Source organism: Haliaeetus albicilla, chromosome 4 (genome assembly GCF_947461875.1).
Source record: "Haliaeetus albicilla chromosome 4, bHalAlb1.1, whole genome shotgun sequence".
Lineage (NCBI taxonomy): Eukaryota > Metazoa > Chordata > Aves > Accipitriformes > Accipitridae > Haliaeetus > Haliaeetus albicilla.
Genome location: NC_091486.1, coordinates 11,426,126 through 11,449,285, shown reverse-complemented (window position 1 = coordinate 11,449,285; position 23,160 = coordinate 11,426,126). Strand labels below are relative to the sequence as shown.

Genomic DNA, 23,160 nt, shown 5'->3' with positions numbered 1-23,160 from the left:
TCATCCAACCAAGTCAGTCAAAGCCGATACACCCAGAGGAGCCAAGGGTTTTTAGAACGTGGAGGTGCTGCATCACTCTGCTTTTTCACTGGAAGATCTTACGATGCCTAAGGCTGTGAGAGGCATATTTTTTTATTCTGCCAGCATGCTACAAAGAAGATGATGTTGCTTTGCTTCCCCCCACCCCCCAACATGGAACTCTGAATTTTGGCTTGTTAATGATCACGCCTTTGAGATAACCTATTTATTTAAGCCTTAACAACCCACCACCCCCACCCCTCTGTGCTTTTCTTTGCTCTATTCATTTCTCCTTAAGATCACAGGAAGGTTGCTGAACCTGGTATATGACAACAGAAACATTTCTCAAAATTTACTTTCCTGTCTCTCTTAGGCTATATATAAGGTAACTCAGGCAACTTCTATAGAACGTCTCATTAACCTGCCAGGGAGGGTTATTGTATTAAAAACCAAGCAAATCCCTACTTGAGACATCAAGTTCATTGAAGTTCACTGGTTGAAAACCAATGCTGAGTGTTCGGAGAGGTTTAAACAAACACAAACCATTAACTACAATTAGTTCCTTTATTGAAAACCACTGTTTCATAATTCATGGTGCAGACTGAAACTTCCAGAGTATAAGAAGCCATCAGAAATGCAACATCGAGCGGTCAGCGGCTGAAAGAAGATCCCTTCCAGCCCCCTGCCAGCACTCCCCACTTCCTAGTGCAACTAGGATGGCCATGAAACTGCATGGAAAGGCTAATTCAGTACAAAGGCTTGATATGTAATTTAACAGCATTTTTCAGTAGAATATTGAGCTCAAGTGTTAAATACCTCAGCTACTCTGAGTGTAAACAAGCTATTTCAGTACTATAAAAAGTTGCCAGAGGTTGCTTAAATGTAACCAAGCTTTAAGAAATTAATTTGATAAAACTATTTCTTGTTTTCGTTGTGTATTTTGTTAACAGTTTTTCTGTTCTACACAAAAACTGAAAGACATGCAGTCTTGGCTGCAATCAAAATGCTTATCTAGTGAAAGTGATAAGGTATTCAGGGTAAGCTTGAATGTCATTAAATATGATGAACATGGATGGCTGGCTCACATTATCAGTTGAGCTATCAAACAGATCTATAGAGTTACTGGCATTTTTTACTGCTGGAGTAATTGATCCTTTTGTCCCCTGAGAATATTCTCCAACAAGAACTCGAGCCAAGTACATGTACTTCTTCCCATCCGCATCTGGTTTAGAGTAGGTGTCGCTGGCAGAATAGCTGGCGTTAACAGCAAAGTACGTTCCATTTCCAAAGTTTGCAGCTGTAGTCAGAAAAACAAATGTCTGTGAGCATTTCATTAGCAGCAATCACTTGTCTGCCATCTTCAGAGCCTGTGAATCTCTTGACAATTTTGCTTATTTGCAGTAGGGAAATTTAACAAAACAAATAATTTTGCATACAATGCAGAACTATACAGATGGCATGGCAAATCAGTCCTAGCCCTATTCAGGAAAACAAGAGTTGTTTTGAAATTTGTATTACCGTGCATTCCAGCATAGCTCCGGTTAAATCCACAGGTGTTAATTAATGTTAATGACTCCTTGCTTGTCCCATGAAACAGAAGCCTCTCATTATTTCTGTTGCCATTTTTGTTATCCATTTCACGCTTTTTTATTTGGTAGGCCTTCCAAAAAAATGGGTTCTGTACCCTTTCAATCTGCAAAGTTTGAAAGTAAGGCACTTTAGTTTTCTTTAGGTTGCTGTCATGAAAAACATTAGTGTATCAACAATTCAATCTGCTTCCAAGTTTCTCCTCCCAGCTCCAATGCATGTACACCAGATGATGAAATAAGTTTGCCAAATCACTCCAAACTTTGGCATGACAGACAGCAGAACCCAGCCCAAAACACGACAGAAACACTCCATGGGAAACAATATAGGACAGTTTTGCAGGTTTCTGGGGCATAGATGACTTGCCTACCTGCAAAGCACACATGGCTTAAGTGAGCAAATACTGTGCTCTACTATAGCAAAACAATTTAAAGAAAGAGCACTCTCCCTTGGTGCTGAAGAAACAACTGCTTAAGAGTTGTTCCAAATACCTCAACTGCAACATTAAACTGATGCTGATTAAAGTTAGTGACAGCCATAAAGACTTGTCCAACTTCAGAAATCCCAGTGGAATTTATTTTTCCATTGTTATTAGTATCCTACATCACTTATCAGAAACAATGACATGCTTTTACCTTTACGATTTTTAATGACTGACAGGTATTCAGAAACCTTTCCTGCACGTCTCCATATTCTCTTGATCCTGGTTTTAGTTCCACTATTTTGAGTCGCTGGTTTTGCATATCGTCCCACGTTGCAGGAAGCACTGTTGACTCTTGATCTGCAGAAAAAATATAATCAATCATATTTACCCAAATCCTCTGCTTAAAATGAAACACGCCCTGCTACAAACCCTTCTAAAAGCCCATATGTATAGCTTATCACTAGCGCCTACTGGTCATTGTCAGCCAAGAGTACTGCATGGGTGTTTTACCAGAGGATTACGGTGTTGTAGTTTCTAGTTTGCCACTGCAAACATTGCTATTTTATTATTTTCTTCCTTTCTGTTCTATTAAACTGTTTTTACCTCAGCCCACAAGTTTTAGGGTTTTTTCCCTGATTCTCTCCCCCATCCCACTGTGGGGGGGTGGGGAGCGAGTGAGCAGCTGCGTGGTGCTTAGTTGCTGGCTGGGGTTAAACCACACCACCTTCCCTGCAAATCAAGTTCTCAAGGACATGGAGCAAATGCAAATTTACGGAGTAGTTAATTCTCATCAACTAGGAGACTAGGAGCAAAGCATCTGAACAACGAAGGTTTTAAGTTAAAAAGTTCAAGAATATACTCTCCATCTGAAAAGCAGAAGTCTTCCCTTCTCTCATTTCATGTGAGGCCTGCTATCTAGCTGTGTTGTCAAACAGTATCACTGACTGATGCATATGCTACAGACATCCAGCATTATAGGTTTCCTCAATTAGAAGTGACATTTTTTGGTAGGAGAACAAAAAAATAAAAAACTGAAAATATGTGCATGAGGCATTACTAAGGCACTGCGAGTTGCACAGTTACTTAAACCTGTCCACTTTCACTTTCAAGTGTTAACTGGACAAAAAAGTTGTTCCCATTAAGATATAAAATGCGCCCATGTAAAACTGAGTCACAGCAGGACAAAGAAAAATAACACACTGGGAAAAGTCCTGTATGGATGAGCAAGAAAAAGGTAGCTCCTTATATTGTAAAGGACCAGAAGTAAATGGAAGAGGATACATCTCAAGAACAGAAATGGGCCGAGATCAGGAATGACAACTGCTACGAACATCTAATTATTGCTAGTAAGTCTGTTAAGAACCTCAGAACACATTACCTACATTTCCAAAAATTTTAACTGCAGGATTCTTTTATTTTTGTTTCCCAATTCAGCTCCTTTCTACATTCTCCAGAAATGGACCTGCACAAAGCTCCTAACAATATTTTGCATATTCTTACCATTTCTTACTCTGACTAGGCTTGATGCAACCTGATTTTAACATGGGAACGTCAGTCTTTCAAGATGCTTTTACCTACCTTCAGATTTATCAACACGTGTAATCAGTTTATGTTTTCCTTGGTCATCCACAGCATATTTAGCTTCCATATTCACTGTGTACTTTTTCCCATGAATGATGACTGAAATATCCTTCTGCTTTCCCAGGAAAGCATTTTCCAAGTGCATATTTGTGAGACTGTCAAAGGGCACATAGGAATCCTTTTCAAAATATTTCCACTCAATTAAGTTTTGTAAAAGTTCTGCCTTGATCTCTTCCTGTTTAGCAGCTTTTACCCTGTGGATCATTTCTTGAATAGTTGAATAAGCAATCCAAACATCTTTCTCAACACCTGAAATTCGAATAGAGGTACTACCCAAACAAAGAGCAATTTTTAATTTGTTTTGTAGGTTACATAGTTCCTCACTCTCTGCTTCACCGAAATGAAAGATAGACTCATCTGTGATTTCTGTTTGAAACTGTTCCTTTAAAATTGCACTTTTCAACCAGTTTTCAGCTTCTTCCACTTTCTTTTTGTTTTCACCACAAATCTGCACAACAGCCAGGTCGATTTTCTCTTCCAAAATTGCTTTGCTTTTTTCTTTTGGGGAACGTTTCTCAGAGCTCCAGAATGCTACATTGAAATACACAAATGTTGTAATGAATATTAATCATTATCAGCTGGTGGTAAACAGATTGATCTATAACTTGTACTTAAGTGACATCTACTTACATGTTAACTTGGAAAGCAATAATTTGGCTCCTCTTTTAGCAGGACTTTCTCTTTTCTGCATGCTTGTAAGGAACACACTCAGCAGATGTGGCTGAAAGATGACAACTTTAATTGTTTTCACAGATGGAGCAGAATTACTTCTTGCAAAGTCAGTTATTGCATCTATCATGCTGTCAGCTACTTCAGCTGGATCACGGCCTGCCTCACCTGAAACAAGTTACAAACATTTTGCCTTTAAAAAGCATTAATAACTGTTACAAATGGTTAAAACATCTTTAAAAGAAGAGTTATGAACTTACCCACAATCACTTGCATCATAAACAGGTCAGAAAAAACTTCAGGCTGGAAATTAGGGAAAGTTTCTACTTATCAGGAAAAGGAGGTTTGAGGCCACCTTTCCAGCAAGAGAAAAACGGAAATGTACTTTTGTTGATGTGGCAGCTGATCAGGTTATGATGTAGATGATACAGCTTGGTTACCTAATAAGCCATGGGCCTGATGCTCAGTGGCTCAGTAGCCAACTCTTTGCTCAAAAATCAAGTCTAGTTTTATTCATGCAAGAAGTCCCTGCGTGCATGGGGCCCAGTTCTGGATTCTCTGACTCCAGGGATTTCTACTGAACTAACTGGAAATAGCAAGAGAAGAAAAAGGGACAATCTGGCCTTCTTGACAGGTTCACATTCCACCCGTATAACCTACTTGTCCAGCTGCTAGCTAGAGCTGCATCATCTACTGATTTCAACACTAGAGAAATAGCTCCCTGGACGTTCTTTGAGGAGCTGCCCACGCAGATCAGGCTGCTGTGACAAACATTTATGGTCCTCCAGGAAGTATAGACATACCTTTGAACCCCTGTTAGCAAGGAAGCATTGGCTCTAGAGCACTCACGCTTTTTACATACTAGCTGACTGCAAGGAGTGAAGCTTTCTAGGTCTTCACAAGCTTCGAATAACAGTTTTAAAGTCTGCAGTTTTTGAATATATTTTCATCAAAGAATAACCCCTCTAGATAAATCAAACTCATCACTTGAGCCGTGAGATCAGCAGCATCACATGCACTGAACCCATTTCAAAAGGGAGACACAGACCTGTTCCAATTGCCGGGAAGGTGACAGAGGTGTACTGCTGTAATTCACACTCCTGAAGCACTTTGGAGACTAGCACCTTGATATTATCTTGGGCAACAAAATGAATTATTTTTTTGCATGGCAGGCTTCCCGCTTGGGTGGTGATATAGCTCTTGTTAGGTTGTGAGGCTGAAACATAAGTAGGAGAAGGTAATCAATCAACGATTATCCACAATACAGATGTGTACTAATCCTCACTAGGAGATAAGAAACAATGACAAATATTCCCCAGAATAAGCTTCAAGTCTCCATCCACAAACTGTGCAACCCCCTCTCTCTATTTTCACTTTCAAGGCACAAGGATTCATTTTATGTTTTTAAAATATTTGCCGCCTTTGGCGAATAAATTTGGTGTGCACCTTTGTCACGTTTGCTGTCCTGGTTTCGGCTGGGATAGAGTTAATTTTCTTTCTAGTAGCTGGTATAGTGTTAAGTTTTGGGTTCAGTATAAGAAGAATGTTGATAACACACTGATGTCTTCAGTTAGTCTAAACACTAGTTAGCAACAAGTCAAGGATTTTTCAGCCTCTCATGCCCAGACAGCAAGAAGGCTGGAGGGGCACAAGAAGTTGGGAGGGGACACAGCCAAGGCAGCTGACCCAAACTGGCCAAAGGAGTATTCCAGACCATGTGGTGCCATGTCCAGTATATAAACTGGGGGGAGTTGGCTGGGGAAGGGGGCGGGGGGGTGTGGCAGTGGATCACTGCTCAGGAACTAACTGGGCATCGGTTGGCGAGTGGTGAGCAATTGCATTGTGCATCACTTGTTTTGTATATTCCAATCCTCTTATTGTCATTTTATTATTGTTATTATCATTACTAGTTTCTTCCTTTCTTTTCTACCAAACTGTTCTTATGTCAAACCACAGTTTCATCATCCCCCCACCCCCCACCCCAATTCTCTCCCCCGTCCCACTGGGTGGGGGGGAAGTGAGCAAGAGGCTGCATGGTGCTCAGTTGCTGGCTGGGGTTAAACCATGACGTTTGCTCTGCAGACTTGGAGAACTTCATGCAGACTAGCACTACAGTCTGTCTTCATGCACACACAAGCATGCCATGTACCCTCAGGCCACCTAGCCTGAATTACCCTTGTGGCCTCCATAACAGAGGTTTACCTCTTATCTACTCCACATAATTCTTTTCCTTTGGTCAGTCTTCCAAGCTGACCTCCACACCAGTGTCTTTCCTACTTCCCTTATTTTGGGGGGTTTTAAACCACATACTTGTCCATCGTTACTCCCCAATTCATTATATTTGCTGTTCACTAGCTGAATTTGGTCTACAAATAAATGCCTCTTTTAAGGCAGGAACCCAACTTCACCAGTGTTCCCTCCTGGTCACAGAGAGGATGTGGTAGTAGGTTGCTGGTTAAGCCAACAGCAAACATTTTCTCACTTGGGAATGACAAAAGGAATTGCAGGTAGACAGTTGCTTCCAGTGAGGTATAGCTTCTCTATTAACATTACTGCCAAGATGATCCCTTGCTCATGGCTCTGTTCAAAGTAGACTCGATCTGTTTTTATCATGGAAAGCTTTATTGGAATAAGAGGATGCAATAATGAATAGATTTAATTCTTTGCACATGCTTAGAAGCCCTCTCTTCATTACGATTTTTCCTCTTCCTTCCCTCTTTAGATGTTTCACAAATATCACATGAACTGATTAAAAACTAGCTGATGTAACACAGTGCGTAATACGGAAGGATGTACAGTAGGCACTGAGAAAGTATTCCAACAGATTCCCTGCCATGCATGAACACCTTCAGAAAGTAGGTCAGAAATGTTGTAACCATACCTTGTTGGGCACATTCATCTTCAACTGCTTTTCCAGCACCGTTCAGAATTGCTCTAGACACACCTTAAATGAGAACAGGCATATGAATCCACTGTTACTACTGTTAATGCCATTAAAGTCCCATCTGAGGCAGAACTGTGTACCATGTAATATCTAAAATATCTCAATCCCGGTAACAGTAAAGGTTATAACTGAAAAGCACCATTGTCTAAATTTTAGGCTTATGCTTTTCTATTCAAAGTGATGTCTAAAGTACCTAACAAGTTTCAGTGAGGTCAAAATTTCATTGAGGCTTGTCTTCCCCTTTAGTCGAAGAGACGTTCTATAAAATGGCTTTATAAAACAAAACCCTAAAATTATTGGTTTCCCCTGCTGCAAGAAAACATGCCATCCTGTAACATGGATTAACAAGCAAAAAAGTTTCAGACACTCCCTAACTGAACCTTTGTACCCTAAGAAGCAAAACAGAAGCCACACTATGAAACAAAAGGGTTTGAAACATTGGAAAATATACTTCCTACCCTCCTTATCCAGCTCTTCCAACCATACATAATACCTACTAAAATACCTGTTTTGAGGCTGAAGGTTTGGTTTGTTATGTTTACAATGACATCTGCCTCTTCCTTGGTAATATCACCTTCCGCCACCCGGAACACGATGGACCCAATTGTAATTTCATGTACATTCTGTGCTGGGGCTGAAGAGGTACCAGAGAAAGCTGCAGGAAAGAAATACAGATGCTGAGCAGAAGGGAGCAATGAGATAAGAGATAAGGGACTTATTCCTGGGTACAACACCTACAGAGACCACAGGTTGGCTCCAGACTCAGCCTGTGAAGAGGACTGCCTGCCATGTTAACTGAAAATCATTCCTTCTCTCAGCAGTCTCTGATCAACCTTCACCTATTCCCATCATTACTATTCATGCTGAGATGGCATAAAAAACTTGTTTTGCTGCACACCTGGTATACAGATGCTACTTCGCGACATTTTACTGTCTAAGCCTTTGCAAAACTCCAAGGTAAGACAGCAGCAAACTTTCCAACTCTCACTCCCTTGCTCCTCTGTCTCACAGAGTTTTCAGGCAGATTCTCTACTGCATGACAGGACCTTTTTACCTGTATGTTATTTGTAAAAACTCAATTAAGTTTTCAACATGTAACTCGTCTTCTACACTCTGCAGTTGCATTAGGCTGGATAACACCAAAGATATTTCAGTTTGGTTTTGCTATTCATCTGAACATGTAACAGATTTAACAGTATTCCATAGAGGCCACTTTAAGACATATAACCAGGAACTCACCTGCCTTCCCAGGACACAAGAAGACACCAACCTCTTCACGATCTAATCAAGTACTGCACCAATAAAAGAAAAAAGCCTTACTTGTGCCCTCGGACCACAGTAGCTTCTGCTGTCCTGATTTGTAGGGGCACTACCCTGATACTGAATCTCAAGTACTTTTTTTTTCTTAGCACCTCCAACACTGTTTCAGACATTACAGACACTCAGCCTGAAAATACTGTATGCTGCCTTTACAGCAGCCACTTCAGCTGCTACTTGGACTTTGGAAATGACATGCTTGCTGTCCTGGTTTCAGCTGGGATAGACTTAATTTTCTTCCTAATAGCTGGTATAGTGTTATGTCTTGGATTCAGTATGAGAAGAATGTTGATAACAAACTGATGTTTTCAGTTGTTGCTAAGCAGTGTTTAGACTAAGGCGAGGATTTTTCAGCTTCTCGTGCCCAGCCAGCAAGAAGGCTGGAGGGGCACAAGAAGGTGGGACGGGACACAGCCAAGGCAGCTGACCCAAACTGGCCAAAGGGCTATTCCAGACCATGTGATGTCATGCCCAGTACATAAACTGGGGGAAGTTGGTCAGGGCAGATCGCTGCTCAGGAACTAACTGGGCATTGGTCGGGGAGTGGTTAGCAACTGCATCGTGCATCACTTGTTTTGTACATTTCAATCCTTTTATTATTATTGTCATTTTATTATTGTTATTGTCATTATTAGTTTCTTCCTTTGTGTTCTATTAAAATGTTCTTATCTCAACACGAGTCTTACCTTTTTCCTTCTGATACTCTCCACCATCCCACTGAGGGGGGGAGATTGAGTGAGCAGCTGCATGGTGCTTAGTTACCAGCTGGGATTAAACCAAGACTCTCACCAAACAAACACCTAAATATCCATTTCAACTGTTACTTGGACTTTGGGAATTACATCTTCACCAAACGAACATCTAAACATCCATAATAAATGCATTCCCTGGAATATTTAAAATAATTTTAAAAATCCATTAGGCACACAACTTCTGTGAAACAAGCTTACCTGTGCCTTGTCTAGCCTTATTTGGAGAAGTCTTCTGCACTTTAACATCTACAGTATTTCCACACCTCTTCTCAAGTTCATCTGAAAATACCTAGAGAAGAAAATTACAATCAACCCCTGTAGAAGTCTTTAGATTACACAGTAGAAATATACGTTTGAAAAGTAAAGTTAAAAAACATTTAGAAAGAGCTTAACATAAATTACTTCATATCATCTCCCATAGTGCTGATGGCAAGCCTTGACACACTGTTCTTCTCAGAGTGCTAGGTTATTTAGTATGAGCAACAGACAGAAATGATAAATAACTAAGTCAAAGCCCTAGTTACCATTCCAGAAGGATAGATTAACAGATGGCATCCTTACACTGAGAGGCTAGTTTACACTCTAAATCAAGTCTTGCAGCTAATGCCACCCTTCTCTATACACAATAGCTCAGGCTTTAGCACAGTAGCCTTCAAGTTTGGCCTTTGAAAATGTATTAGCTACTGCACAAAATAGCAGAAGTCAACAGATGCAGAAACACTTATTTGGACATTAATTCACAGTGCGACTGCTCTCTTTTGAGAGATTCATGTGTGAGATGAGTAACTTGAGCGTGGATATAGAAAATGTGTGCTAATGTGATACTGAAGAATGGAGGATGTGGAATACTGATATGTTTCTACTGGAGAAGTTTACCAGCACAGCAATCCTAGCATAATTATTCTTCCCAAAAAGACACTAGCACTCCATTGAAAGCACTCCTTTTCCCAAGGGCGAAGGTATCTATGCATAAGCTGCAGCAAATTTATCTGCAGGCAAGTCCTACGTACTGAAGAATTAGGTGAGTTCATGACATAAAGAGTAATCACACTTTCGTCTATATTGTTGCCAGGCGACATAAAAGGACAGGAAGGGAGCAGGGCTGTACAGGACATGCAAATGACCATGAGGGGTAGAACCAGAAAGAGAACTTTCAGTACAGACAAGAGAGACTGCCAGAAAAATTTTTCTTTAGTACAAGAACAAGCACCCTATGGATTCTTTGGAGATCATCAGATGGCCAAGTATCATGGAACAGACCCAAATAAACCAGCATATAATAGAGACAGAAGAACATGGTAACTCACCTGAATATTAGCAGTGTCTTTTGGATGCAACAGAAAGTGAACTTCCTTAAGAGAATTTACTCCATTTTTACTACTGAATTCAAACACCTTGTCAAACAGTAAATTAGCAACAACAGACCTTGGGAATCCCAAATTCCCTGTCCCAATTGCTGGGAAAGTAATTGACTTTGAAGATAGTTCCTCAGCAATCTCCAGGCATTTTGTGATGATACTGCCCAGGACCTGTAAAGCACAATGATTTTTTCAGGTACTGAAAGTAATTTTTTTTCCCAGTATGTGCAATGTAGCACTTTCCTTTTTAGCTATCTCTTGGTGTTAAAATACAATAATTGCATACATCACAAGGAACATATCAGTCAACAAGGCATCAGCCACACAGTTAAAAAAAGAACAGGCCAAACTCTCTCATCTTCTATGACACTGTCCCCCATTTCAAAGGAAAAGTGGCCTTAAGCCCACTACAAAGTCCAGTCAAATTAGAGTTCAGACAAATAAAAACCCTCATACCTTTCCAGGTGCGTGTCTCTGGGACCATGCAGGTAGAACAGCATGCAGCACAACACTGCAGTCTAGATTGTAACCTTTTGTTTTGAACACAGATCCTTCCCGACGTGTTCTTCCTAGGCTTTCTTCTTTCAAGCCCATTTGAAGCATTGGCCCTGCCTTGCTTAGCAAAGCTTTAGCGAGTGGCCCTTTATCAAGCTGGAGATCTTTGGCAACACTGATGACAATAATGTCTGTCTGAAAAAACACGCAAGCAAAAACTCTAGCTTTTAAGTATCAGATTTAAACTTTGCACTGATTAATCAAATACAGCCTACCTGACAATTTACAAAGTAAATTTTTGGGACAGCAATCCGAGAGTGAACAAAGTTTTGGAATAAACCAGAAGTTATGCTCAATTCTAATACCATGAGGCTGCCCGAAGCAACACAAAAGCCAAGTTAACAGTGAAATTCATTTCAACCTGATGGGAGAAAGTTAAAATTCTGCATTCCTGGTCTACTCATTCTACCTCCATTTGAAAAACATTTACACAAGTTCACTTTCCAAGCAAAGCTCACAGACAAAAACAAAAAAAACCCAAAAACAGATAAATAAATCTGTGTTCACTGAGGTAAGCAAGACATCTCATGTACGGCTAGTCCAGAGAAAAAGGAGAAGCTGAAAACAAACAAGACTGGAGGAAAGCTAAGGAGAAAAAAGTGAGAAAAACAGTAATTTATAAGGGAGAACAATACAAAGTGCTATGAACATTGTGTCAAGCACTATATTCAGCTTCTCAGGAAGGACCTCTATACACATTTTAATGTATATTCTGCCCTGGCCAACTGGAGGAGCTGCATGCACAAGCTGTGGGAGGCATCCACTCCTGAAAGGATTTGCTGGCCACTATGGAAAGGGTTCTGAAAGGAGTTGCTTTCGGTATCGGCCACCCCAGTGAAGTAGCCATCAGAGAGCTAACACCAATTCAATACCAGAGGCAACTGTAAATCAATTAGTGAAGTTGGTTCTCCACAGAAAATGCAATAGCAACTGTACATTTTGTGCCAGTGTTTACCAATGACATAATGAATAATAGTTCCCCGGATCAATATGCTACAGATGCAGGGAGAATTAGACTGGCTGTGGGCCCAGGGCTCAGACATGCATGTCTGTGCTGCCTCAGGACCACAGTGGATCTGGAAGCACCCAGCCACTCTCATGCAGCAGGGTAATCACGTTAACTGACACTTTGGCTTTTGCGCTAGTACCACACTCTTGTAATCAGGATTTCTGGGAAGGTCAATGCTGCATGCAAGTGGTTCCTGCCCAGCAAGGTCGAGTAAGGGGGGGTTTGGAACCCTGAACCATTCCTGCTGACCCCAGTTGCTTCTGCTATACTGTAATGCGCTGTGTGCCACAGGGATCTGTGTGCCTCTGCTTTAGTAGATGAAAAAACGCAATGCTCCACAGCCATCTGTACCTATCATGTAAGACAGTCATGTAATAGCAATTCTTAGTATCAGCAGTGATAGCCAATTTCAGCAACATATCAAACATGTTACATTGCTAATTACAGGTGATGGTCTAAGGTTGGTCATTTTGGGGGGTTTTTGTGGTTTTTTGTTTTGGTTTTTTTTTTTTCCTTAAAAAAAAAAAACCAACCCAAAACGCTTGATATTTTAAAGGTGTATAATTTAACACACTTACTGTAGCATCCTCAATGCTTCCTTCTTTCAGCATGATGTCAAGGCCCTCCTCAGTTGTTACCAATGGGAAGTTCTTGCTATTTTGAGAAATTTTGCTTTTCCTAGGCTGATGAACTGTACTGGTCTGATGCAGTGACGTGTAGGAAGGTGAATAATCTGAAAACACTTCTCTCAGTGCCTTGCTGAAAGCCTGAATGTTATTCAGTGCAATATCCACAAGATGAACCTCCTTCAAGCTGCTGTCCCCCATGGATTCTTCCAAGGTCTCCTTGATGGAGGATACAATCAAATATGTACACTCTTCCAGCGGGAAGCCAAAAATCCCTCCGCTTATAGCAGGCAGAGCTATGGAACGATGATTAAATGTTTCGGCTAGTTGCAGACTTTTCTTCACTGTCCTTCTTAACAAGTACGCGCACTTTTCTGCTTCATCCTTCCTCCACCTGGGCCCAACAGCATGAATGACGTTCTTGCAGGGGAGTTTCCCAGCGCCCGTGATAACTGCGCAGCCAGGCTGCAAACTCCCGTTCTTACTCACCAGCTCGTTGCACTCCTGTTGCAGCTCTGGACCAGCCACTTTTAGCAGTGCCTCAGCAAGGCCACCAATGTGTTTTAAGTCTTCATTAGATGCATTTACCACAACATCAACAGGATGAGTGCACAAGTCAGCTTTATAAACGGCTATTGTAACTCCACCTATGGTCACCTGCCTATAGGGCTTACCTATATTACTATGTTCTTGCTGGTCTTCCAGCTGTTCTTCTGACGGCTCTTCCAGCCTGACTAGACACTTAAACTCTTGTTTTGCACTGGCAGCAAAAAAGTGTTCTCGCTCTTTGAAATACGACTTGGCTCCTGGCTCTCTCATTACCACACGCTTATAATGCAGGCCGGACAGAATTTGCTCAACTAAGGTGACTCCCTTCAGCACTTCTCTTCTTGGCCCACTCAAGGATATAACTCCACATTTCTTCTGTATGCTAAAGTCAACTTGCACACCTTTATTCCGTAAGTCACCCCAAACATTAATCTTCTCTTTCTCAAAAAACATTATGACAGCCATGGGCTTTCCTCCAATGACCTTTTGTACTTGTGTGTTTTCATCTATAAAGTTAAAAAGTTCCTCAAAGGCTTTTGCTACTGCTTGAGAACAACCAGCAATGATGACCTGACTCTCTGCCTGAGTGACTGTTACGGCTTCATTAGAGCAGTTTTGCTTGGTGAGCATCCTCCATTCCTTCTTCTGGAGGACTGACTCATCCTCCAAAGTAATGGTTTTGTAGTCCAGTTCCTTCTTTATTTCTTGTTCTGCTTTTAGGAGATCTTCAGGAGTGCTCCCTTTCAAGATGATAGCTTCTGTACCAAGCTCATAAAAGGCACTAATTTGTTTTGACATAAACAGGCTCTGTGACATGGTTTCATTATCAATATGCTCTAAAAACTGGAAAATATAAGGGTGGATATTAACTGTTTTCTTTGCCATTTTGCGTATATTATCTAATATTTCCCCTTTTACTTTATAAACTTCCTCAGGCACTCCACATAGGTTAATTATCTTCTGCAAACGATCATAAGTTATCTGCAGGGCTGGGAACTCTGTACAAATTTTTTCTTCAAGACCAGTAGTCTGTAAAATTGCATATTCCCCTGGACCCATTACCACCATTTCTTCAGTTCTTTGCTTTTCTCTTTCAATTTCTCTGGTGGTCTTTTCTATCAGAAACTTCAGTTCTTGTTCAACATTCTTCACAACTTCTTTTTCACCTACTAGAACAACTAAATCCTTGGAAATACATGGAATTATCAGAACTTCATCGTGGGTAAAGCTGTTCCTAATGGCTTCCCACACCTCTGCGCTTACTTGACATGTAATTGCTTTGTACTTCGATATGCTATGTGAAAATGCTGTGGAAACATTTTCATTCCATGTCTTGATCAACCGAGATACCAATCTCTTCTGCTCAGACAAAGTAGCTGAAGGATGCAAAGTAACTTTTGGGTCTGCAGAGTGGGGTTCAGGCCACGTTAGCACACAATTACACTTTGCCATTTCACAAGTTACTGCCTCAATTAGCCTATTATTTCTCTGCAGGTAACACCAGATATACAAATCCAGAGGCACTGTAATTGGATCTGGCTTCTTTATTTGTGGCCCACCCTTTCCATATAGAGCTGTTCCCAGCGAGATGTAGTAAGGATAGACAGAGATTGGCGTTTTGTTGAGTGAATGCTGCTTTGCCAAGATATTGCTTACATCTAAAATGAACAAACAAAAACCCAAACAATTAATGCTAGCACTTACAACCTAAGATTTAAAAAAAAAAAACAAACCAACTTTGTTTTCTATATAATAGTGTTTGTTATGTCCAAGCACAGTTTTACACAGATTTTCCCCCCTTCCCAGATACAAATAATCCCAAATTATTGAAAAGTTGCTGGTTTCAAATGCCAAAGACTAAGTTAGAGAGACACAGTTAAGAACCAACACTGTCCACCTCCAGGAGGAGGTATGCACAGCGCTGCCACTGCCCCCACTTCTGTTACATGCTGTACTTGAAGTGCCCAACTCAGTAGTTGTCTGGGCTATTACTCAGCAGTATCAAGTCGCAGCTCCCTCGTTTCCCCCCAAAAGAGCATCCATTTTCTTCAATTTCCCTTCAGCTCTACCCTTTGCTGCAATGCCTCCAGCTTTCCCCTTGTCCTCCACCTTCTACAGATGCTCAGCACCTGCTCTCCAGCCAAAAAGCTGTCCAAGAAATAGTCCTCAGGTGAGCCAGACAGTGCACATTGCCATGGGGCAGCTGGAGGTGAAGGCGGAGGGGGGGGACACACGGACAAGCGGAGAAGTCTCCTGCGCTACGTGGGGCTGTGCTTTCTCTATTAAACTCAAACTGTAACCTGAACTGTAAGATCAAGGCCTGGGTGAAATAAACTGTGCATGAAAAGGAAAAAATTCTATGCCTCATGCCCAGCTGGTCCAAAACTTAAGCTCGCACTCCAGTTAGCAGAGACCTGCTGACAAAGCACCAGATCTGCTGTATCATGAGGGCAAAGTAGGCATTTCTCCAGAAAATCCACATTTTGACCTTAAAGTGAAAGGGTCTCGAAGAAATAAAGACTTCTTATTTCTGTATTACCTTTATGGTCATTGAATGTAATGATAGCTGCATCTTCATCAGGCAGCTGCTGAACATTCACCACTTGTGCACCTCCGTTCTTCTTATTTTCAAAGTAGACGGTTATATAGTCACTGGGTGTGTTAGGTGGTATATTTTCAGCCCTAATGCTTTTTGTTAGCTCAAGGCACCGTGCAGTAATATTTTGTTGCTTTGCCCTGTGGTTTTCATTAAGCTTTTTAGCAAATTCTCCTGCAGCTAGAAAGAGAAGGGAGAAGGAGAAAAAAAAAAAAACCAAAACACAAACCAACACCAAACCCAAGATCAAATTAGTAGCTTGCTTTTCTACTACGATGTTAGCAGACTATCGCTGTGTACACTGACCAAAGCACTGAATTACAAAGCATCTACCAACTCAGAGGTGCCCACACAGCTACTTCTTTCCACATATTCAGTATCTGTCAACTAGTATTCACCAACCACATGGCTGATCACAATTGTTGACTACAACTACCATAGCCAGAATTTGTCGCTAATTTTCCTACTGAGTAGCACTGGGTCTCTTTAATCCCAAAAGAAAATAAGATCAGGTTCATTTTGGGGCTATGGCTTTATATACAACTCATCAGACATAAGTCAAATTTGGATTCTTTCAGTTTTACGATAAACACATTCTATTTTGGGCTATCTTTCCCCCCTGTTATCATCACAGTAAAAGACAGTCAAGTCACTTTTATGTCTGTCAGGCAAACACACAATTAAGTTTTTTGAGCATCTTATTTCCTAAAGGCTACACCAAAAATCTGTGACTGTACCACAATATGAGAGGCAAATAATTTCTGACTTCTAAAGCAGAAAACCCTACGCCTTCTCAGAGACTAAAAACTTCTTTGGTTTAGTTATACCAAGGACTAATAATCCCTTCACAGCTTTAAGATTTCTGAGCAACTTCATTCTTACATACTAGCAGTAATATAACTATTCCCACAAAGTTGATTCAAAGTGGCATATAACTTGTTTTCACCATGTTCTACCTTCTAAAGAGATGTACAATTTTTCCACACAGAAGACAGAATTCTCTCTTCTTTCCTGCCCCACCTCCTCACCCAGAATCAAGCACACGTAAAATCACGTTGTCCCTAAAAGGACTCAAGTGCAGCAGCACTCAAAGAATCCTAGAACCAGTTCACCGCTGTCAGTTTAATTCAGTTCTCCTGGTGATGTAGTGCTGTTATCTCTACAACATCACCTATGGCATTGGCTTACATTGTTTCTGAATCTGGTCTTATCATACCACTTACTGTTGCCCATGTCCTGGGATGGAATTTGTTAATAATATCAACCATAAGTCAACCAGGAAGTCCCCTCAACCTCTCACTGGTGAGAAGTAGGAGCGGACAACTCTCCACCACCTGGAAGGTGCCTTTGTCATCAATCACTAATAAGGCAGAAGAGAAAGCGCATGGTATCAAACACACTAAAAAAACCACAGTGGGCACACAGTAGCTGAACAACTAGGTGGTACTGCAGCATCAGGCAAAGCATACGGTGTTAATTCCACGCTTCACATAACTGACAGCTGGCACTCTGCATAAAGACAGCTGGACTTGCCCCAGCATCCCAGGGTCCTTCCAGCCCAGTATCCCGTCTCCAGCAGTGGGCACAGGAGGCATCTAGAGAACAGCTGTAAGAAGATGCTGCTGCCCTAATCCTCTCCCAGCCTCCAATCTATTACAGTAGGTTTCCCAAGCCTGATGCAGTCTGTTTAATAACCTAAAAAGCTCTGTTCCACGTACTTGTTCAATTTTCCCTCAAATCCATACAAACTTACTACACATGTAACACCTTTTGGCAAGGAGTGCTTTTATCATTGATCTGTTCTAAGACCAAGGACACCCTTTTGTTGCTTGCATAAAGTTATAGTTTGGTTTTAGTCCTGCCTGTTCTGTTTACTATCCAAATCAGAGCTAGCCCTCTTCAGACTTACACTAGCCTCTATACCTTACAGATAGAAGGTATGTCATTAACTTTAGTAGAGTAAATCCTCATTTAAAATGACACAATATCAGATTAAACCTTAAACCTATGACAGAAAACATTCATTTCCTGCTTAGTCTCCCTCACACGCACACAAGTAGCTAATAAGAAAGATCCGCAACTCTGACTCCTTCTTACCAGTATTTCCAGTAAAAGTAACTACAGCAGCATGTATTTCAGGTATCATTTCCACACTGAAGTCACCATCATCTTCTGACAAGCCACTGATGTTCTCTACCAGCATAATTAACATGCAATCTTTTACTGTCTCCCGCACATTTTCAAGCACAACTACGGTGGAAGACAAGGATCCTTGAGAGTCCTCCACTTGGCACGGCTCCTGGAGAGTCTCCACTTGCCATGGCTTCACAAACAGATCAATTTTCTTCACTGAGTGATGCTTCCTCTGCAAAACTTCTCGGGCATCTAGTTCCACAGGAAAACAAAGATGTGATCTTCTCTTCCCCTCCCACCACAGCAGAGCAACATATTAAATTACACTCTACTTTAAAAGTCTGGCCAGCCATATTTTCTCGTATCACAGAAGAAACAGAAATAAGGCAAAACTACATCAAAAGTTAGGTCAGGATAAAAGCTGCTCTATGATCTAGATGTTCCCAGCCTCCCCTGGGGGGGGAGCTACTTTTTGAAGTGCTACCTCCTTTCTACTGCCCTCAAGTGCAAGAAACTGTTCTCCAGATTAGTAACATCTAAAATAGCAAATAAAGAAAGGGTTTTCCATCCTACTTGTGTATCTAACAAATATTTAACTATTAACTATTTAACTATATTTGACTATGTTAAATATTTAACTGTTTCTCCTGCATAAACAGTTTCCTCTTTTTGCATACATCCTTCACATACTAGCAAGTAGTCAACAGCACTTTAGTGTGGAGAAAAACTACAGATAAATTGAGGCTACTTTAAAATCATGTTCTCCACAGAGGCGAGCATTCACCTCTCTGTCTTACAAATACATAATATTTACTACCTCTTTTCCTCCCAATCTCCAAAACCCTGGCATTTGAAATGAATATGAAAAAAAAATATAACAAAATAATATTTACCCATGATCTGCAGTTAATAGTGTACTATGCTTTACCCAGTCTCCTGAACTAGAATTAAAGCTTACTTATTCTGCAGTGCTCCTGACGTAATTTCTGCTGCCTTATTCTCTGTAAGCCTTGATCAACCATTTGGGACAGGTCTAGAGAACCACTTCTTTCCCTGTGGGTTATTATAAACACTGCCAGAAACCCACATCTGCATTGAATAGACAGGCACTTTTGCTCCTTTTGCATCCTGTCACTCTTTGGGAATAATACACCATTTCTGCTGAAGCAATGCCCACAAAGAGATCCAGCACCAGCAAAGGCCCATTTTTCAGAGGGAGCTTTAGTAATATAACAACTGTAAGATATGATCATACCCTCCTCATCCTGAAAGGTGATGATCATTTGCTGATCCTTTTTGATGTAGGACTCGATGGCCCCCCCACCGGACTTCTTCTTATTTTCAAAGTACATTTCCACAATCTCATCTTCTATGTCCTCCCCAGAGGCAGTGGTTACTACTATGACAGATTTCCTAGAGGTTGCTTTTTCCACTTCCAATTTCTCACGTGATTCTGAAATGAAAGATCGCACCCCAATGCCTTAGGTGAAAGTTAAGAAAAAACCGAAGCTTATTATCTTCCAAGCTTTCACACCACTTTTTGTTCAGATCACAGATAAGATCAGGGAAAAGAACAGGCAAATAAACAGTAATTCAGGTGCTCGTGGTTTTTTCCACAACAGCCTTTAAATCCCAAACAAGCTGAGCGTATCACTAGCATGAGCTGCCATATCAACAGGTGAAGAGAAAAGGCTTCTATTCTTCATCAGGCAAGGACAGCAGAAGTAATGGCTATGAAAGCTTCTTCACAAATCCACGACAAGGGGAACCATCGCTCTTCTGCCTGTGCACCCTCTCCTTTTATAGTTAGAGCCATTGCTGTGGGTCACCATGGGTCTACACGTGCTGGCTGCCACAGGACCTCAAGTATACCTGGGGTACACAGCTACTGATGTTCTACCACAGGTCGTCCCAGCAGGGCTGCTGGCAGCTGGTAAGGTCTGGGTGGGGACAGCCTTACCCAGAACAAAGGTCGGCATCCACTGCATACTGTCCTTAAGGAACTGACCTGTCTGAGGCAGCCAGTGAAGTGGGGAGTTTCCTAAAGGGACTCATACAAAGAAAAAAAAATATTTATTTATTTTAGCCTGAGATCATGACTTCTACACTACATTAGACAAACACTGCAAGCCACCCAGGTGACCAAGGCACTATTGCAGCATAAAGGTCAATGAAAACCAAAGAAGCAAGAATACACTGGTCTCTGCTTGCTAAGTGGCATGCTCACCTGTCTTCTCCTGCTGAGTGCACACAGAAGTCTCCTTATTCTGGCAGGTAGGAAGAGACACCTGAGGTTCGTTAACTAGAGATAAATGGCAATGACTTCTCAGTTACTGGGTACTTCAAGAAGAAAAAGGTCACACTTTTGTAGAGCCAGGAGCTAACACAGCTTGAATTTAGTTTCATTTGACACTGCCAGAATCACAGACTCCCATATATTCCTTTTTTTAAACCATATATTGAATGTGGTTACAGAAACACTCTTTAAGCTCAAGAAGCCGCAGGCACAATGTTAAAAAACAAACCAGCATGTAGTCACGCTGCATGAACCACTGCGAGTGGGCCCTCCCATGCACTACAGCACTATGCTGAGAGAAAAACCGTGCTGTCAAATAAGGGGTCTGTTGAGGACACCCCTCCTCTGGAGGGAAGCACCTTTAGAAACCAGGCACCTCCGCAAAAGCGTTTATCGTGACGTATTCCGACTCTGCACGACATCTCTAGTTCAAAACAATAAGGAACACGGCTAAATTAGAAAATGAAAGATACCGGTAATGTCAGGCTGCTTTTCTAGACTGTGCCCTCAATCTTCACCTGTGTGCCACCCTCATTTGCACAAATAAGTAAATTACACATAAAGATAAGCAGGCTACTTATGATTAGCAAACTCTGGCCCGCAGGGAGCACACATGCAACGTGAGCCGGAACCGCAACAAAACCCACACAGAAGGTTAGTTTGTTCAGTTTCTATGCACGCCTTGGAGTTTACTTGAGGGCTGTGCTTCACGAAGCGAGTTAATTTTGTGGTTTAGAAAATGAAGGAGAGTGCCGGAGGAGGGGAAAAAGGAGGACCACAGCTCAACGCCAGCCTGGACAAGCACTCGACGACCAGACGGCTCGGTCACCGGTTTCGGTCCGCGGTTCCTGCCACCTCCCCGCGGCCCTTCCCCGGCTCCCCCCGCCCGGCCTCCTCCCCGGGCCAGCGCCCGGAGCCCCGGCGAGCGCTTAAGCCCCGCGCCGCGCCTCACGCAGACCCTACCTGGCGCCTCGGCCTCGCCGGCCGGTCCCACCTCCTGGAAGCGGAGCGAGAGGAGCGCGGTTACACACGGCCCCGCTCGCCCGCCCCCCCGCCTCGCCCCGCGCCTCCCGCCTCACCTGCGCGGGGTCGTCGTCCGCGGGCGGCTCGGTGACGAGCAGCGACAGCCGCCCTCTGGGCACCCAGTCAAGCTCGTGGACCCGCCGGCCGAGCACCCGCTGCCTCACTGCCGAAACACGGGCACCGGTGAGGAGAGGGCGGCGGCGGCAGGGGTCGCCTCCCGCGCCCCCCTCCGCCCGAAAGGCGGGCAGCGGCCATTAGCGCCCCCTCAGCCCGCCCCCCCTCAGCCCGCTCCCCGTCCCCGGCCGCTCACCCTCGGGGTGGGCGAAGCAGACGAGGAGGTGCCCGGTGCCGGTGGCGGTCCGCAGCTCGCACTCGCCGCCGCCCGAGCGCTTCTGGCTCTGGAAGTAGCAGAGCAGCTTCTTCTTCAGGGCGGGCGGCGGCTCGGCGGCGCCCCAGTCGCCGCGCACCAGCAGCGGGAAGCCGCCCGGCCGCGGCCCCGCCATGGCTGCCTCTACGTCCCCTGCCGCCCCCCCGCCACACGCCGCCGCTTTCGGTTTCATTTCTTCAGCGAGGAAACCAGCGGCGCCGGGCTCCTCCCCGCGCCGGGGGCGGGCAGCCGGGCCCCCCCCCCCCCCACGGGCCCGGGCGGAGGCCCCGGTCCCCCGCCGCGCCCCCTCACGGCGGGGCAGGAGGCGGCCTCTCGCCGCCCTCGGAAAGCACCCCGGGTTGCGCGGCCCGCTTTGCTCAGGGCATCGGAAACGCAGCGTCGTGCTTCCACGGAGTCGTACGGCGAGCCGGTTTTACAAATACAGCTGTTTTCAGTGCCTGGCTCGATGACTGTTAGGCACTGCACAATACAGACCTCTCCCTCCCTGCGCGACGCTCTCAAATTAAGTCGCGATGCAAAGTAAAATTACCCGTTTTCATCACTCTCCATCAGATGTACTTCTACAGCTGTGCAAGATTGCCATGAGAGTGTTTTCCTCAGACCTCCCCTTGCGAAAGTTACAGTTTTCAGCTATTTCTTGCTGCGTATTTTACTAATGTGCCCATAAATGAGACACCAAAATAGCAGACACATGAAAAATTTCCCCCCCTAACTTCACTGCAAGTTCATTGAGGAAGTGGATAATAACCAAGTGTCATTAAAAAATGACACACACAGGTGGACGTCAGCTAGATATAGGTGTATCGGACACGCTGCTGAGTAGACCCGTGGGGTAGCCTTTGTTTCTCAGCAGGCAATTAACCCTTCATTTCTTAATGCACTGTTGTCTCAACAGTTAGCCCAGGTACGTGCTCTCCTCCCTTGCTGTAACCCAGGCAAGATACCTGACTTCAATTGCAAATCAGGTAGATTTAGTCCTAAACTGTACAGCTATGATAAGAAAGTAAAGGTCTGTACAGCTGGTTATAGGATAAAGGCTTGGGAGCTTTCAGCGACAGTCAACAGGACTCTGCTGCAAAACTCAGCCTGTGAAACTTTGCCACAGGTAAGATGGGAGCCGGTGAACTGTCAGATAGGGGTCTGACCAGTGAACTGGCTTATTGGGACAGAAAGTGAAAGGAGAGACCAAAAGAAGTTGGGGAGATTTGATCTTCACAGCTTGTTTCAGTGTGCAGAAAAGGACGGTCATTTAGAAACAACTGGAATGTTGGTATC

At 43.1% G+C, this 23,160-nt stretch overlaps 1 protein-coding gene across 2 annotated transcripts; it reads right to left on the bottom strand.

Annotated features, from left to right (window-relative positions):
- Window positions 1-563: 563 nt before the first annotated feature.
- LOC104320538 (protein mono-ADP-ribosyltransferase PARP14) lies at window positions 564-22,049 on the bottom strand. Of its 2 annotated transcripts, XM_069780902.1 has the most exons (19): window positions 21,808-22,049; window positions 21,554-21,660; window positions 21,438-21,471; window positions 20,406-20,480; window positions 19,434-19,631; window positions 18,143-18,430; window positions 15,989-16,225; window positions 12,853-15,107; window positions 11,167-11,400; window positions 10,660-10,881; window positions 9,551-9,641; window positions 7,789-7,938; window positions 7,221-7,283; window positions 5,388-5,555; window positions 4,301-4,507; window positions 3,608-4,201; window positions 2,241-2,386; window positions 1,537-1,711; window positions 564-1,315 (listed from the first exon to the last, which is right to left on the bottom strand). In XM_069780902.1, exons 1-19 carry the CDS (start codon window positions 21,998-22,000, stop codon window positions 1,026-1,028), a joined length of 5,727 nt encoding a protein of 1,908 aa, XP_069637003.1. In that variant the 5' UTR covers window positions 22,001-22,049; the 3' UTR covers window positions 564-1,025. The 2 variants fall into 2 exon arrangements, with proteins under 2 accessions (XP_069637003.1, XP_069637004.1); XM_069780903.1 differs by lacking the exon at window positions 20,406-20,480.
- Window positions 22,050-23,160: the final 1,111 nt, after the last annotated feature.